This window comes from Alexandromys fortis, unplaced genomic scaffold (genome assembly GCF_014885135.2).
Source record: "Alexandromys fortis isolate MF-2015 unplaced genomic scaffold, M_Fortis_MF-2015_v1.1 scaffold_23, whole genome shotgun sequence".
NCBI lineage: Eukaryota > Metazoa > Chordata > Mammalia > Rodentia > Cricetidae > Alexandromys > Alexandromys fortis.
Genome location: NW_026067907.1, coordinates 15,144,026 through 15,162,384, shown reverse-complemented (window position 1 = coordinate 15,162,384; position 18,359 = coordinate 15,144,026). Strand labels below are relative to the sequence as shown.

The window sequence follows — 18,359 nt, the reverse complement described above, 5'->3', positions numbered from 1 at the left end:
ACTCGCATTTAGTGAGATTGGGAGCTCACAGACGACAGTGATTTGCCTGTTTGTACCTCCCTAGAGCTGGGATTACAGATATTTGTGTAGAATTGCATGATGACTTGTTACATGGTTGCAGAGATCCAAACTCAGGACCTCAGAATTGCAGGGCAAGTCCTAACTGCTGAGCCATCTCTCCATACCCAAAAGAGACCTAGGAAGATCTGTTACCTTTTGCCTTCTTTTTACTACCATATGTAAGAAATCATTTAAAGAATTCTCTGATTTCTTCTGTGTGTGTGTGTGTGCGCGCACATGTGCCAGGTTTCTATAAGAATGTTACTCAAATCTTGTGTGAATTGTGTCTTGAACTCAGGTAATAGAAGAGAAACATGAAATCCAGACCCTCTGACAATAGGAAAATCATTAGTTGTCATAAAAGATTGCACATAAAATGGAAAATAATCTTACTAACTTGGTATTAGATCAGATAATTTAATTATCTAAGAAGTCTCACTTTAATGAAGCAACTTAAAATAGTCATTATCTATATAGTTTAATGAATACTGTATGTTAAAAGTTCATACGCATTTTAATAAATAAATATATTCATAGTCTTTCCTGCTTCTTTTCCCATTCAGCTAAGGTAAAATGTTGATGCTTTTATTTTACTTCTAAAATAAGTTTATATAACTTTTAAAATTCTTTATTTTTTTATACAGTTTGTATAACTTTTACGTCTTTAATTGCTCTGGATACAGTTTATTTTAAGGTATTTTTATTTGATTATCTGTAATTAGCTTGATAATTAATCCAGTTAAGAAATTCCTGTGAATATGCATGTCATAGTAGTTACTAGCTTGTCTTTCCTACAGTGGTTTGGTAATCTGGTTACAATGCAGTGGTGGAATGACCTGTGGCTAAATGAAGGCTTTGCAACTTTCATGGAGTATTTCTCTGTGGAAAAAATATTCAAAGAGCTCAACAGTGTAAGTACTGTGTTTCATTATCCTATGAGGAGGGAATAGGAGATTATGAGTTATTTACCATGTATTGTCTATGCATTTGAGGTAAGAAAATATTTTTAGAAAGCTGTAGCCACATCTATAATTCTGGAGATTTTACAATTAGAATCACACTCTTGCTTATTGATGTAGCTCATTGAACGTTGAAATAGTTATGTGTGATCATATTTTTTTTACTTCAGGATGAATATTTTAACTGCTACCTTTTATTTTTGAAGTCTTTTTTTCTGTTTGAAGGAATTTGGATAAAGTTGGAAAATTTGTTTTGTTAAAAAACTTAAAGTATTTCTATAAAGAGAAATGAAATGAAGACTGACTTCAATATTGCTTTTTATATAGTCACTGAGTGCATTCTCCCAGAAGTTCTTAAACAGCATATAAGTTGCTAAAATAATAAATGAATGAATGAATAAATAAAGTGTCCTTGCTGTGTACAAACCACGCCATTCCTGCTCTTATAGAGAGCTACTATACTGTGAGCTGTGTCATTGGAGTTGGGAGGTGTTTCCTATGCTCACAGGTGTATATGTATACTACAGACATAGGAGGCCATAATTTGACAGATATTGCTGAAATAATTCAAGCATTATTGGGCAGCTGAAAGAAAGCATGAACATGGGTCCCTCAAACTATAGGAAAACCTCCCACATAGAAATGTTTTCAACCCTAAAATTCTGTGACTTGCTGTTAGACTCCCCACAGACATTATTCAGGTTCTTGAAGTAATACTCTTGAGAATTTCCAGTTTGACATTTCTGTATACAGGGCTTGTTTAAAATTTAAGTACTTTTCAGTTGGAATACTAAGTAGTATTAAGTGTGCTACTTAATTAAGCAATGAAATACCCAGTCTCACCACTTGGGGGTGCCCAGAATGCTTAAAATTCTAATATGCATTCTAGGGATACTCTTGGCTGAGCTATGCTTTCAGACTGAGTTGTACTTTATATAAAATAACCTTAACTAAGAATTGTATATTATTTTAACAGAAACTCAAGGTAATGACCAAGTTTCTGTCCTAAGTTTCAACTTGTATTTTAAAAGTGTGCTTTAGTCTTTGTTGAATGAATATTTATCTTGGATATTCAGATTTGGAAATTCACTTTCATTAGTTGTAGATTCTTAATTTTACAGTCTTGCTCTTCATTTGGAAATGCTAATTCTTATGTCCCTCAATTTTAAGTACAGTTTTAAATTTAAGGACTATTTATATACTATATTTTCAGTCGTTTATATGCTAAAATTTAGTAAACCCAGAATTTTTTATCCTGAAGCAATTTTCATAATCTGTATAAATGTATAATTGCTTTTATATTGATAATGACTTCCTCCCACTCAATTTTTTTACTAGTATGAAGACTTCCTAGATGCTCGATTGAAAACCATGAAGAAAGATTCCTTGAATTCATCCCATCCAATATCATCATCTGTTCAGTCTTCAGAACAAATAGAAGAGATGTTTGATTCTCTTTCCTATTTTAAGGTATTACTGTGCACAAAGAAAAGTATTTTTTTTTTTTTTTTTTTTTTTTTTTTTTGGAGACAGGGTTTCTCTGTCCTGGAACTCACTCTGTAGACCAGGCTGGCCATGAACTCAGATCTGGCTGACTCTGCCTACCAAGTGCTGGGATTAAAGAAAGGCTTGCACCACCACCACCTAGCTAAGAAGTATACTTTTAATAGACTTTAAATTCATTTTGTAAGTCAGCAAACAGCTTAATTCATATTAAAAATTGAATTAATATTGCTTTGGGGGTATCCTATTATACTGTTTAAATTTTAAGCATGTCAATGTGTTTAAACTTTTGTCTTAACTTTTATGAGTGTTTCTCTGTCTCCCTCTTAGTCACTGTGACTAGAATTCATGCAATGAAGCAGATTCTATAATTCATCTTTCAAAGTTAGTTTTATCTATTGTTCTATAAGTAGAATGTGTTCTGAGAAAGGAAGGACCTGCGCAAAGCCCTTTATTTTGTTACTCAAAATATTTTCCAGAATCAAGATCACCAAAATAAATATTCAAAAAGGTTATTTTAATAATTGATGGTTATGATTACCCTTCAGGGTGTGAAGTATAAGCACCAGGTCTGTGGATGGAAAGTAGAAGCTCTGTTGGGATCTGAACAGGTTGGAGAACAGAGGAAGTATGAGTACCAGTGTTACTGGAATTTATAATGTCAGAGGATAATGTTAAAACCAATTAGCCTTTTTTTTTCTTGATTAGCCCTTTGTGTTTGATTGCCAGATTACTTAGCTAGTAAATCTCTGTGCTAGATAGAGAAGAAAACACATTGAACATTTGAGGATAGAACCCATATTATAAAAAAGCTCAAAATTGGGTGGTAAATACATGTGGAAGAGTAAGAGAAGGTGTATGTGCTGAACTAGTACAGAGAATTTATACACGCTGAAGAGATACTCTGAAGAAGAGATTTGAAATGTTTCTAAGAATACAAGTAACAGGGTGGGGCATGAATGGAATAGTGTGCTCCACAGAGAAGAGTCAGGAGTGCTGATGGCTGGGGCAGTGACATTCATGCAGAGATGGGGTCAGAGTGAGTTGGGAAGGTAAGAAAGGAAGCATGACCCTCAGCTGCAGCAGGGCCTGAATGCCATAAGAAATCTAGGCATTTTTTTAATATAAGGATGACTTATTTAAACTTGATATTTAGAAAACTTAAATTGGATTCAATTTATAAAGTGGATTACAGGAGGGAGGAAACAAAAATGAGACGTGACACTGAATGTCAGACATGCAGTGGTGAACATCCAAAATGAGTGCTCACAACAATGGGAAGAAAATAGATCTAAAAGTAAGATGAGATTTTGAACTTGAAGAACTTGGTGGGTGACAGGGTAAGGCAGAAATGTTTTCCAGATTCAAGCCTTCATCAGGAAGGAAGGAAATTATAGTACTTTCAACAACAACAACAAAAAATCAGCAGTTTAATTTGGTCTAAAAATATATGCACTACTTTCCCTTTATCTGAAGTTTTATTTTCTGTGGCCTCAGTTACTTATTACTAACCATCCTATGAAGAACATTAAAAGGAAAAGTCCAGCAATAAGCGATTCATAAATTTTGAATGGCATATCACTCTGAGTTAGGGAAAAGTTCATGTTGTCCTGCCTTGGTACAAGTCAGCCATTTCTCAAGTGCATCAGTGCTGTGTTGCCTCCTACCTGTTCACCACTAAGTACCATCTCAGTTATCAGATCAACTGACTCAGTGAGGGCCTATGGCCAGGATCTCTTACTTTATTTATTAATGATCCTTAATGCACAAGTAGGTAGTTTAATATGAGTCTGGAATTCAGAAGTAAAATCTAGTTAGATATATAAATCAGGAGGCTAAAGCCCCTAGAGTTGGGAGCAATGAAAAAGCAAATGGCAGGACACACCAAACTTTAGTCATTGGGAAGATAAGATTAGTAGAAAAAAAGACCATGGATTGGAGATAAAGTTAGGAACACTGTCCCAGGGCTGGGTCTCTAAAGACTTTCAAGCAGGAGTGGGAAATCAATCATATTAACTTCTATCAGTGCATTGTTAATAAGGCAAGTAAGAGAAGTGAGATTGATCTGGCACCAGAAATTCACCAGTGACCTTGGTTATGATATTGCTAGTAGAGTAGTAGTTCATCTGTGGGGTAAAAGAACATGGGAAGAGAGCAAATGTTGATGACAGTGGAGTTTTTCTACAAATGAGAAGCAAGAACTAGTGTGATAACTAGAGGAGGCATGAAATTAAAGAATGGTGAGAGTCATTGTGTGTGTGTGTGTGTGTGTGTGTGTGTGTGTGTAAGAGAATGTTTAACATTTGTGTTTTGTTGATGGGGATATTATAATATAGAGAAGAAAGTTCATCATATAGAAAAAAGAAGGGACTATTAAGAATAAGAATGCTTAAATTTATAGAATAAATATAGTTATAGAGTGAAAAGAGAGTGGAATAGCTATTAAATTTATCTATACTTATAATCTTGATAACTTGATAGTGCTACATTTTTATAACAAGTAAAATTTATTCAAACACTGCTTAATGTCTGCTGCTAGGCATTGTAGTAGGCACCATTTTCTGTAGTTGTATCTTTGAATTGTTCACCCAACTAGTCTTCAGTATAGAAGAGATAAACATAAACCAGATACAGAAAATAATATCAATTGCAAATAGGGCAATGTGATTTCTCTCTCAATTTAGAAAAGACACCAAACAGGTAGTTGCTTCCTGGTTAGAAAAGTAATGAGTATGAGGGGTATAGTAATGCGCGAACACTTGCAAGCCCAGCTATAGTATTTGCTTGTTCCTCTATATATTCATTAGTATAGACATCCTTCAGAAGAAGAAAAATCCTGATTATTTCTGCAACATGGGAGGCTAAAATTAGAATGTAATTGCTACTACTGTCAGAGGGATTTTGAAAGCTCTGCTAACTAATCGTGACTTCCTTTGTGTATGTACATGGATGCAGCTAACATTTTACGAATTGGAGGTGGTAGATGAGATGCCATAGAAAATTTGTCATATGCTTCTACTAAAAATACACAAATGTTTATCATTTTAATAATGACATGAAAACAACGTACACTGGTAGACCACAAAGAATGGCTCATGATAGATTTAGTGTGCATAGGAATCTAACTCCCTTTGTTAATGTTTATATCTTTAAATAATTGTATTCGAACACGGTTTACATCTATGTATACAAGACTAATAATGTACTATAATATATTGCATATATGAAATCATGTGTTTTAGAAATAATATATTTTCAATTTAGATTCTTGATCCTATGGCCTGCAATAGTCCGTCATTTTCTCCCCTTTCTTTTTCAATTTGTGGACAGGGAGCTTCTCTCTTGTTGATGTTGAAGACTTACCTTAGTGAAGATGTGTTTCAGCATGCTATCATTCTTTACCTGCACAATCACAGTTATGCATCCATTCAAAGCGATGATCTCTGGGACAGTTTTAATGAGGTAAGTGGCCTGGATAGTTCAGTCCTGTCTGTGAACTATGAGAGGTCCTCTGTTTATATTTCTATCACACATATAAATGGTACCAAGTATCACACATATACATGGTACCAATGATAGTTATTTAAGAGAGAGAAGATAGAGCTTAGCATATAAATATTTGTTATTAAAGTCAAGAAATGAAAACACTGCTTATTGTTACAAAAAAAAAAAAAAAGATCTGGCTATAATCATTCTGTACCTTAATCTCCATTCCTTTTGTTAGGTAAGGAAAAATTTTCTTTTCAGTATTAATGAATATTGCATATTTTTGATACTTGATATTTGCAAAAATTTATTTTCCTATATGTTTTCTACCTTCAGTTAATGATACTGTATGCAACCTTATGCATCTCTTGATTTGGAGGCTCGGATCCCTCTCAGGAGATGATATATCACAAGATGACATCACGTCAATGAGTCCCATGAGTTACATACTTCCCTTGAGTTGTTTCTCTCTTTGGAATTTGTTACACTTCTGTTTTCTAACAAGCAGTGTAATTAGGTAGAATTATTCTTCAGAGCAGTGTATGAACCCAGCATGTCTATGGTACATATGTTGGCTGCACAATTCTCATAGGCTCGAGTTTGTTATTCTGATCTAAATTGGTGGTTCTTTGTGCTCTTCAAGATCACAGGTATATCTGAAAATCTGATAAAGTTCTTGTCATTTGCCTTAGAAAAACCACATATATGCAAGACATCACACATAGTTTCAGAGTCTTATGGATGCTGAGTCAAGAACTCCTTTGCTTTGAATTGCCTCATTTATTCTTTCTTGCCCACTCTGAATTGTTGGTATTTTCTAGTGTTAAGTTTTTGCCCAGATGATAGGACTTCCCTACTGAGTTCTGTTTGAGATAAGGAATTAATTCTTATTTCCTAACACCTGCTTCTGTATTTTTTTCTCCAATCATATGTTGGCATTTCAGTGAAGAGCTATCACTCACTTAGTTCCCATTCATACACATTTTGACATTTGGAACATATGCCTGCCTTTATCACTCACTGCAAATAGTGATGTTGGCCCATCCCAAACTAGTTACTATTTCTTTTTATCATTCATATCAGACCGTATACTAGTCTCTTCTTTAAAGTTCTCAAAGTACCTTGCTTTTCTTCCCAGCCTCTGGTCCTCAAATAAATAGGTCGGAGCCATGAGAAAGATAAGATTAATACCTTAATGAAAATGGAAAACATTGTTCTATACTTTTGTGCTTAAGCAGCATGTGGTGCTTTAGGTAGAGCCTTCCTTGGAGATTTAATAGTGTAGGTTTTATGATGTTGTAGTGGCTTGAATTTACACCTATATGTAATCCAGAAGAGTGAGCTAAATCATAAAATTTGGCCTTCTTGCTTTAAAGAGACCACCTTTTTTGTATGTGTGAATCTCTTTTTGATCATTGGGGGTTCGTGAGCTTTACAGGGTCTAATAATATGAGACATCAGATTTTAGGTTTCGCAGAAAAGTTAATTTATTTGGGGAAAATAAGATCTATCATCATCAAAAAGAATTTACTGTTGTTCTCTAAGAGACTCGGTGAAGGGACTAGAGTTTTCTGCAGATGGCCCTCATAATCTTGTTGCTCTGCCCCAAGACTGGTTCTTTAACAGATTGACACTGAAGAAGCAGTGTAGGAAAAAAAAAAAGGAGAAGTCTGGGCTTGCTGCTTCTCGTGCCTGAGAGGCAGTGCTTCCATCCTGTACTGCTTCTCACCAGTTGTGTCTTTGAAATAGTAGTCCTGTGGTTTGAAAGTGCACTTTCATCTTTTATGGATTCTATTCTTAAATTCTACAGGTTGGTAGCACACCTGCTACTTTTCAGCATGGTCCCGTTCATGCCTTATGAAACACTCACTTAGATTGTTTTTTAAATGTACACTCAACTAAGCATCAATTCTTTGTGGTCTTTGTGGTCTTCATGAAGTACATTAGGGAAAGAGGAAAAGGAACAGGGAAATTAAACTAAAACTTTTAAACAATTTTATCATTAAGCAAAATTAATTCTTCTTAATTTAATAGGTCACAAACAAAACACTAGATGTAAAGAAAATGATGAAAACCTGGACCCTACAGAAAGGATTCCCAATAGTGACTGTCCAGAGGAAGGGGACTGAACTCTTTCTACAACAAGAAAGATTTTTTCTAAACATGCAACCAGAAATTCAGGCTTCAGATGCCAGGTATTGTCCTTCTTTCTTCCCAGCCCATCTTGTTTCCACCTTCAAGTATAGGATTTTAGATGTCTTATAACCATCATTCTTGTGAATCCTAATGAGGGCTTTCTTCTCCGGAAGAATTTTGGAAACTTTCAGTTAGTGTCCTAAACCATCATATCCTAAATAAATAGGTGAAGTATTAGGAAGAACTAACCCTCCAATGTTTTACTTCTGCAGCTACCTTTGGCATATTCCAATATCCTATGTCACTGATGGAAGAAACTATTCAGAATATCGATCAGTTTCACTATTGGACAAGAAATCAGGTGTGACAATAGTTAATTTTTTTCTGATAAAAAATTACTAGTAATGTAATTTTAAAAATTTGACCATAGGGCAGATAATAGATTTTATTTTACAGTGTGTAATTCTCTGATCTAGTGTCATAAATACTTACTTAACACTTTACTACATTAAGACTGACTGTTTATATGTATAGAATTGGCTTTTAGTTGTAAGAAATAAGGTTAAGAAGTTGCAAAGAATATTTTGACAATGTTTTATTGTTAAGTACTGCATAAATATTTTATGTTTTAAAATAAGTAAAAGAACCAAGCATTTGCATTAAGTGTTATTATCTACTTTCAAGTCCTAGTCTGGGGCCAGTGCATTTAACATGCATTTTATAGATTATTTACATGCGTAATAAAGGTTGATTTATAACTTAGATTTACAGTAAATGCTCATTACAACATATCCTGTAGACATGTAGGTAGCCGGACTTTCTTTGGACCACCAGCTCCCAAATAATGACATTGAGACTTCTTACTAATTATGAAAGCTTGGCCTTAGCTTAGACTTGTTCCCAACTAGCTCTTAAAATGTAAATTATAACCTGTTTATATTAACCTATGCTCTGCCACGTGGCTCATTTCCTCTCCTCGGTGCAATATGTCTGACTTCTTCTGTGCCTCCTGGTGAATTCCCCACCTCTCAGGTTCTTCCCCCAAGTTCTTCTATCTCCCTGAAATGCCCACCTATCCTCTTCTGCCTAGCTACTGACCATTCGGCTCTTTATTAAAGCAATCAGGAGGTGCCTTAGCAGAAACACATCTTCACACTGTACAAAAAGATTATCTCATAACACATTTCCCCTTTTTTGGCAATAAAAAAATGGGATAAGGAACTATCATAACAAAAAGATAACAAGTCACAACAGTGACAGAGGCTGAGTATCCCTAATTGAGCTTCATTATAACAGTCAAAATATTTCATATTTAGATCATTTTAGGTTTCAGGTTTCCACATTGGGAATGTTCTACTATTAAAATCTGTGCAAATAGCAGAAAATCTACAATGCTCTGAGATTTGAAATACTTCTGGTCCAAAGCTTTTCAGACAAGAGGCAATTGGTCTGTATATGCTTACCCATAAGCTATCCATAAAAAGCCACTGAAGTATAATTTCTAACCATTTGTGAAATACATCTGTGATACCTACACATATATCATTTTTATTTACATCCAAATAGAACATAAGACTCTTGGGTTCTGTGAAAATCAGCCATGAATACTTTAGATTTATGAAAAAGGGAAAGTTCTTGCTTAGATCTGGATATGTTTTCAAATCTACATTTTTGATAGGTGAGTAAAGCCCAATTGCCTGATCACACCATGCCTCTCCCATTTACCACTTAACCGGCTTTTAGATTAGGTATTTGGCTCAGAGCCTACTCTAAAATAGGGTTGTGATAAGGATTTTTAGAGTTTATTTATATGGAGTGCCCAAAACTATGTCTGGTATATGTTAAGTTTATGTTAGATTCCATTGCTAAGGCACTTACTAAAGAACCTTTAGGCATAGTGTATCTGCATTACATAAATTATGGAAAAAGTTTTCTAATGCTACCATAAGTTTTTTTTGTGCTTTCTTTGTCATTTTAAAATTTTTTACTTGAAATCATTATATACATATGATTTCCATATCTTTCCTTTAAAAACATATATGGTAATTGACACAGTCCTTCATTTTTATATCCATGATTTATCAATTCTTTATTAAAAATATTTCCTAATAAAGATATCAGATGTTAAGATATTTCCCCCATTTTGTCTTTTTTCAAACGTACTTCTTTTTTTCAGTGCTTCTCAAAATTGAGGGCTATTACCTTTTGTGATTGGATACTCAAATCTAAGCTACCCGTCTGTATTGTATGGTAACAGTGGAGGCTGTCAGCTTCAGTATATGAATGTTTCATTTCGTTGCAGCTTTACCTCACACTGCAGAAGAGTCACAGCACCTATGCATCAGGCTCACTGTTTGAAGCCCTCAGAGCAGAAAATGATCCCATCTCTTTGATTAATGTGTGAAAAAGTGCTGCTTTCCCTGGTGAAACAGAACTCTAAAGATGAGAGTCCCTAAAGTGGTACTGAGCTGAGGAAGAGGAATACCCTTCACCTCTGTTCCTTCAGCAGTATAGTCTAAATACAACAGAGCATTTAAAAAGACCCAACAAGGAAAATTTGCAGACTTCCAAATAGTATTTAAATTTTTGCTGGTATTAGAAATAAGTAATAAGAAATCTGCTTCTGTCTGTTCTTTAAAAAAAAAAACTATATGTGTGTGGTGAACTCTATTTGAGATTCAGGCTGTATAAAATGGCTCCAACTTCCCTACTTAGTCCTTACACTAGTGAACTCTGTTACTGAAACAGAATAACAAATAATTTAAAGGGGGAGAGAATTATTTCAGCTCAGTGTTTCACAGGTTTTAGTTCCTGGCTCTGGGAGATGGGGAGGAGAAGAAAAACATTGATGAGTTATATCTTTTAGAAATATTCCAAAGTAGTAACCTACTTCTTCCTCCAGACCCTACCTCATAAGTGCCCATTCTCTACCAACTTAACAGTGAGTTAACTAGTGACTTCTTAATGATTAGATTCTCTAGTTTTGGACCAAACCTTCAACTCATGAGTGTAGGCGGGACATACTATATACACGAACCAGAGCCTCCCTCCTTTCCTCTCCCCACTGTGCTTTCCCGTCCCCTCTTCTTCACTCTTCCCCCTTCCCTCTCTCCTACTCCCTTTCAATCTCCCTTACCTGGTGTACTCTAATTTTGCTGCACAGAAATTTTTCCGGAATCTTAACAAGCCATACTGTCTATTGTGTTTAATCCTTTTGTGTGCTGTTGTCTCTCCTTGAAGAACATCCTGACACCCCTTCCCATGACCTCCTCCCATTCATTTCTCTGCCCTTAGCCATGGCTTGTTCCGGTCTGCATCCTAAGACAAGGTAGATTCCACTTTATAGTTTCAAATAACATTTTATACTTTTCTTTTTTTTTTTTTTTCCTTTTTTGAGACAGGGTTTCTCTGTGGCTTTGGAGCCTGTCCTGGAACTAGCTCTGTAGACCAGGCTGGTCTCAAACTCACAGAGATCCGCCTGCCTCTGCCTCCCGAGTGCTGGGATTAAAGGCGTGCGCCTCCACCGCCCGGCTCATTTTATACTTTTCAATCAGAGTATTCTGTAAGTATTATGCACTTGTGTCTCTCTCCATGCTATATTTATCTCCCATTGAGGGTAAATATTGCGGTTCATAAATTGCTTTAATGAACTCAGTATATATAAGCAATTACTGAATGAACAAATGAAATCGCTGACTGTTAATTTTGACTATCAAAACGTATAAGGAAAGAACACTGAAAGCCAAAAGAGATGCCTTATTTCCCTTCATTGAAAAGACTCATAGTAAAAGGGAATATAAAAAAAGGAATAAAATTGTTGAATCTGAGACTGGAACTGGCCCAAATTGATGTAAGGAGCATCTGTTTCCTGTTAGTAACTATGTAGTTCTCCAGTGGCTGTTGCTGCTTTAATTTCTGCCCGTTCAAATTTAAGAGTGCATATTGAAAACACACTGACCCTGTGGACAGTTGAATCTTCTTGGCTCCTGATACCCCAGCAGTAATTTCTCTCAATTTAGTTACATTTTAATTTTTTCTATCCTCAAAATGTAGCAGAGAAAATGACTTCAGGCTTATTTTATTTCATACATTGCTGCAATACAGGCTCCTCTCTGGTTGCTTCAGTCTGCAGTAGGGCTCCTCTCTGGTTGCTTCAGTCTGCAGTAGGGCTCCGCACTGGGCTTGTCAGTCTGCAGTAGGGCTCCGCACTGGGCTTGCTGGTTAAATCTTGTGTACAAGTTATATTCAATTAGTTTCTTTGCCCCCTTTTCCACTGTTGAATAATTGTTGTACATAATAACAGGATAAAGGTATTTCAGGTTACCCTAAAATTTTCAACCTTGTTCTTTCTACCTTTCTGTTACCTATATTTTTTTCAAACTTAAAATTCTTAACTGTAGGAGATACTTAATTTTAACTGGAAATTTTAATGTTACATTTCTGAAAAAGGGTATCACCATACCAGAAATATTGCTATGAAACTAAAAGATATATCATTGGAAGGAAAAGAAATTAGAAAGAAAAAGAAGGGGAGGTGGCTTACTAACATACCTTTATATGCTGTAATCTGATTTTTTTTTTCTACTTAATAAGTTACAGAGTAAAGGAGTGATACAAGGATGGGGACTTTTGCGTGGAGTGCAGTTAAACTGTGCACTGTGGTAATCCCTGGAACAGACTTATGTCATGTTTTCTAATTTTTTAGTAAAAACATATATTCTTTTTGTTTCAGTACTTTGATATTTCTTTATAAAACAGTAGTTGATTTTCATAACTTACAAATGGTTTTTAAAATCACAATTAGATTATTTTGTCTGGGTTTTGCCATTTAAAATTAAATTGCCCACTCTTTATTTTATTATACAACAGACTAAAAACTGAACTGCTAATCTGTTAATGATTATAATAAATTAAAAACATATGAGAGTATTCTCATCTCATCTACATTTGAACTGGCAACCAGTTAGGTCTCTTATTAAAACAGTTATTTTTGATACTTATGGTTTTGAGGTCCTGCATTCTAGTTCATTCAGAAGACATGAAAGGTCTCCCCTTCTGCCGTTGGCTGTGTTGCTTATGTTCTGGCAACTTGATGACAGTAATAATATACTCCCAGCTGCATTTCTTCTCTCTGCCATCTGGATTGGCCATGTTTGCAGTATAGCAATGCTCACCAGTGACAGCAGTCATTATGTCACTATCTCCTGAGCCTCTCCAATGAAACAGTTGCCAGTGGAGACAGGGCTCTGTGATCCTTCTTTCAGAGAATTTGTTTTTAAAAGCTCCATAGAAGATTCTGCTTGCAAATCCAAATGGAAAATATTGGTACTTTTTGGATTAGCTAATTATACAATTATTCTCATCTGTTATAACTCTGTTTATAATGTCCCTAACCTGGAACCATGACTTTTTTCATCACAAATACTCCTCAGAACTCTGGAAAAAGAAATGAATTTATTTCATCTAACTGATCGTTCCTGTCTGTTATTATGTCAAAAATAAAAGAAAAATTAATATTGAATCTTTTAATATAGAAGAGTGATAGTTTTATTAAGGTATAATTAGAAACATTTCCATCTTCATAATATCCACAATATCAGCAAAATTAAAGTAATAAAAGGAATCAGATAAATTTTAATAATTCATTCTTTTGAACTTGACAAACTATAAGTAAAGCTTCAAGTACTAATATATCTTTCATTTTTAAAATGTGTTTCTAAAACACCTAGTATAAAAATAATTCACTATACAAGTATTGTGATAGGGAAGTATTTTAAGTAATGTATTAAAATAGGAGACTGGCTAAAGTAGGACAAGTCCCGAAATGGAAAGTTGGATGGTTGGGGATTGCGTGTGAAGACAATGGAAGTGAAGGGGTTGGGAATTCTTGAAGGTAAAAATGCAGGATGAACATCAACACATGTGGGACAACTGTAGGAAATACTACATTAATTAAGACAAGTACAGGGAAAACATGACACTAAAGATACTCCACTATAGTATTGTTGGTTTTGATTAGTCTTTTTTTCTTTTTTAAATTAATAAAAATATTTTTTATTTTAAGATAATAATTTATCATTCAGACTTCAATATGATTTGAAACTATTTGTAATGACTTTAGTCATTTATTCATTCACTTGGTAAAGATTCGTAATCTCCTGCTAGGGACCTCACTATATCAACTGAGAGGTTAGCAGTGAAGGATCAGTGAGCACACAGGGCTTTTGTTCTAGCACATCATCACCTCAAGGTCTTTTCAAGCATGATCTCCTGATGCACCTATTTCCTGTTGTCAACATTTAATAACGTTTTTATTAGTAATTCTAAGCATATTGAAAATTCATCAGTATATTCTGTAGTCAGTTTCTTCTTGTTTGCATATTCTGTCCCCTTCTCCCCCAAAATTGGCATTTTTAACAATTTTCTCAAAACACACACACACATGCATGCACATATGTATGTATATTTGTGTTAAAAAAATACTTGGCATTATTCTGTTATTTTAACTCAACTGTTTCTTAACTTGTGCCTAAAAGCACCTTAAACCTTTCCTAATTTTTATTTTGTTAGCCTTGAAGTATTTTCTCAATGACATTTTTTTCTTAACTAGTATAGTAAAAGACAAAAGTTGAGAAGGGACATATTTTGTATAGGACGTATTTTATATACTGTTGCTCTACTCTTCACACTGTCTTTCCCCGCCATCTCTCTCCTGTGCATATTTTCATAAGATTTGTGTTTTCTGAAGTCACTTAAAAGAATGACATCTTAGGCATCTTTTATTTATGAAGCCTCTCTAGGCTGCCCTTCAGAGTGAAATATTTCTGTGTGCTTCCATGGAATGGTTTGTTTTCTTTTTCCACCAGTGACACTTAAGTGATATTATATCTAGATGTTTTTTATCAGACCTTAAAAACAAGTCTGTCTGCTCTCTTCATCATTTGATCTCCAGTGCCTGTTCTAGAGCTAATAATTTATGAGGATTAAATAATGTTTAAATGACTAGCAAACTTCATTGACGTGTGAAACATACTGTACCAGCATGCAGGCATTTAGTTTCTTAAAAGAATCATGGATATGAAAACATGCCTTGTTAACCAAAAAAAAAAAAAAAAAAAGCCCTCTATTGTTTTTTCTCTTGTTGTCTTAATTTTTCCTCTCTTTTAGATGTCATCAATCTTACAGAACAAGTACAGTGGGTCAAAGTCAACACAAATATGACTGGCTATTACATTGTTCACTATGCTGATGATGACTGGGCAGCTCTAATCAATCAGTTAAAAAGAAATCCTTATGTTCTCAGTGACAAAGACCGAGCCAACCTCATCAATAACATCTTTGAACTTGCAGGGTAGAGTATACTTGATTTACATTGTTATTGTTTTATTTTTTAAGATGTTATTGCAGTAAAGAACAATTCAGAAAACATTTTGAAATAACAAGTATATATGACTGTTAAGTATAGGTTTAGAAGATTTGGAAAATGTAGGCATGTTTATGGCTTTCAGAGATTTTATAATGTATTGGAAATACCAGCTGTAAACACATTGAATAGATAGATAGCATAAAACAGGATCAACTATTAGTTCAAGAATAGATACCAACAAACAGGATACATACTTTGTTCAGTAAAAATGTTGTAGGAAATCAAACCACTTAATTCATGAGAGAATTATCTTCAAGTAGTTGGCTTCTGTCTAAAGCTTAGTGCTAACCTATTAATTGAATAGCATCTCTAATAACTGGAACATCCTTATATGTGTGTGACTTGCCTCCCCACCATGTACATTATAGAAACCCAAAGCCCAAAATGGCAGTGGCCTTTAATAAAGGTATCTTCTGAGTAATTTTCAATTTTAGATTGATTCTAGTCCTTGAAACACAAAGAATACTTATTTTACTTTCCATTTTTGACTTGTGTTTTAAATATGAAGTAGCCTCATTAATCCTTTCAAACATTACTGTTATAACTTCTACAAACTGCCTATTGGGTTTGTTTGTTTGAGACAAGAGTGTCACTGTGTAGCCTTGGCTGGCCTGGAATTGGCTATGTAGAACAGTTTGACTTCAATACCACAGAGGTTTACCTCTCTTCCCCACCTAACTGCTTAGTTTTTGAAAGTTACTCACTGTAAATTCACAGTGGACCTTGTCTTAACAAATGTGGCAGACTTATTACAGCAGGAAATGCAATCTGTCTGTTTTCTGGTTCAGATACTGACTGAGTATGACACTCCCAATCATGGAGTACATTGAAGGAATTAGTGAATAAAATCAATAGTAGTCATCTTTTCCAAGTCAGTAGCAATAGGTGACTTCTAAATCCAAAAATGAGCTGTTGTATATCTGTTAAAATGCATCTTTACCTGTGAGCCACTTAAATATAATTACATGAGTCTAACTTTGCCTAATGTTACTATAAACGTAAGTTTCTTGTCTGCAGACTCACTTCACTGACTCACTTTAAAGTTTCCCTCCATGTTATGTGTATCTCATCAAATTTACACTTCCTATTTATTTATTCTTTAGCCTTGGCAAAGTGCCTATTCGGATGGCATTTGATTTGATTGACTATCTTAGAAATGAGACCCACACTGCACCCATCACTGAAGCCCTGTTCCAGACAGGCCTCATCTATAATCTCCTGGAAAAACTGGGACATATGGATCTGGCCTCAAGATTGGTGGTAAGTCTTTCTTTTTTCAGTTTCTTTTGTGACTTACCTTTAATACTGTTATTTGAATTTCTATTCAGGTCTTAACATGCCTTTTAAAAAATGAAACGGGGCTGGAGAGATGGCTCAGCAGTTAAGAGCACATCTACTCCAGCTGGACAGCAAAGGAACCAGCGTAGGCCCAAACTAGACCCTTGGAATGTTGGTGACAGTTGTATGGCTGAGGCAGACTGCAGGGCCACCAGCAGTGGCACCAGGATTTATCCCTACTGCTTGTACTGGCTTTTTGGGAACCCATTCTCTTTGGATGGATTACTCAGCCCAGATATAGTAAGAAGGGCCTTGAACCTTCCCCAAAGCAATGTGCCTTACCCTCTCTGAGTAGTGGATGGAGGGTAGGGTGGAGATTAGGTGGACAGAATGGGAGGAGGGGAAGGAGTAGGAACTGAGATTGGTATGTAAAGTGAAAAAAAAAAGATAGTTTGTTTTCTTTTTTAAAAAAGTAGAAAAGAAATTATTTTTTAAAAAAGAAATCAAATGGTTAGATTCTAATTTCTTTATTTTACTCATTATAAAAATCTCTGCTCTGGATGAAAAATGCCAGTCCTTATTATGAAGAGTTGGTTCAGCTTTTATATGAAATAGTATTGTTTGAATATCAAAATAGAGACATTTGACTGCTACCAAATGGAGCCATCTAAAAAGGAAAATATCTTTGGGAGCCCTCTTTTGTTTTTACACACATTAAAATAAGGTCTTTTAGAAAATAGATCTCTTATTAATTTGTTAGTGGTCTTTTTAAAATGCAGTATGTTCTGAAAATTACCTGCTTAGGAGTTGTTACCGACTACCCTCCCATGCTGGTACGTAGCAGTGACTGTACCCATTTCCAAGGAGTCTTCAACTTAGTAAGACCAGTCACCTGATAGTGTTCAGCTGTTACTTTTTATACTTCAACAATAATTAACTAATTATATTAGCTTCCTAGTATTGCCTTAATTTATTACTACAAACTTGATATACAGAAATAGCAGGAATTTATTTATTATGCCTCTGGAGGCTAGAAGTCAAGGTGTTGGCAGCATAGACTGTCTTGTAAAGGATAATCTACTACCTACCTTTCTCTTAACTTTAAATGAATGCTAGCAATCCTTGTGTTTCTTGTTTAAATTATTGTCATTCCTGTCCTCTCTGTTGACAAGGCACTGTACTGTGTCTCTGTACCCCAATTTGACAGCTGTCATAGATATACCAGCCCTTAGGTTAGACCCCATAGTAACCCTGTATAGCTTCATTTTCACTTGGTTATGTCTACAGAGACACTGTTCCCATTTAAGGTTGTTGTAATAAGAGTGGCGGGGCTACGTTCCTGGTACCTGGTCGCCCGCACGGGTAGCTTTATACCCGAAATAATTACACAGAAACTGTATTCTTTTAAACACTGCTTGGCCCATTATATCTAGCCTCTTCTCGGCTAACTCTCTCACCTGGACTAGCCCATTTCTTTTTTTTTTTTTTTTTTTTTTTTTTTTTTTTGGAGA

At 35.0% G+C, this 18,359-nt stretch overlaps 1 protein-coding gene across 1 annotated transcript in view; it reads left to right on the top strand.

The window, feature by feature from the left end:
• Positions 1-18,359, top strand: part of Lnpep (leucyl and cystinyl aminopeptidase) — an 80,622-nt gene that overhangs the window by 50,082 nt on the left and 12,181 nt on the right. Inside the window, exons 7-13 of the mRNA XM_050135676.1 lie at positions 858-971; positions 2,358-2,489; positions 5,853-5,984; positions 8,043-8,203; positions 8,417-8,505; positions 15,312-15,495; positions 16,674-16,830. Of these exons, the coding sequence (XP_049991633.1) occupies positions 858-971; positions 2,358-2,489; positions 5,853-5,984; positions 8,043-8,203; positions 8,417-8,505; positions 15,312-15,495; positions 16,674-16,830 (969 nt within the window). The remainder of the gene's footprint in view (positions 1-857; positions 972-2,357; positions 2,490-5,852; positions 5,985-8,042; positions 8,204-8,416; positions 8,506-15,311; positions 15,496-16,673; positions 16,831-18,359) is intronic.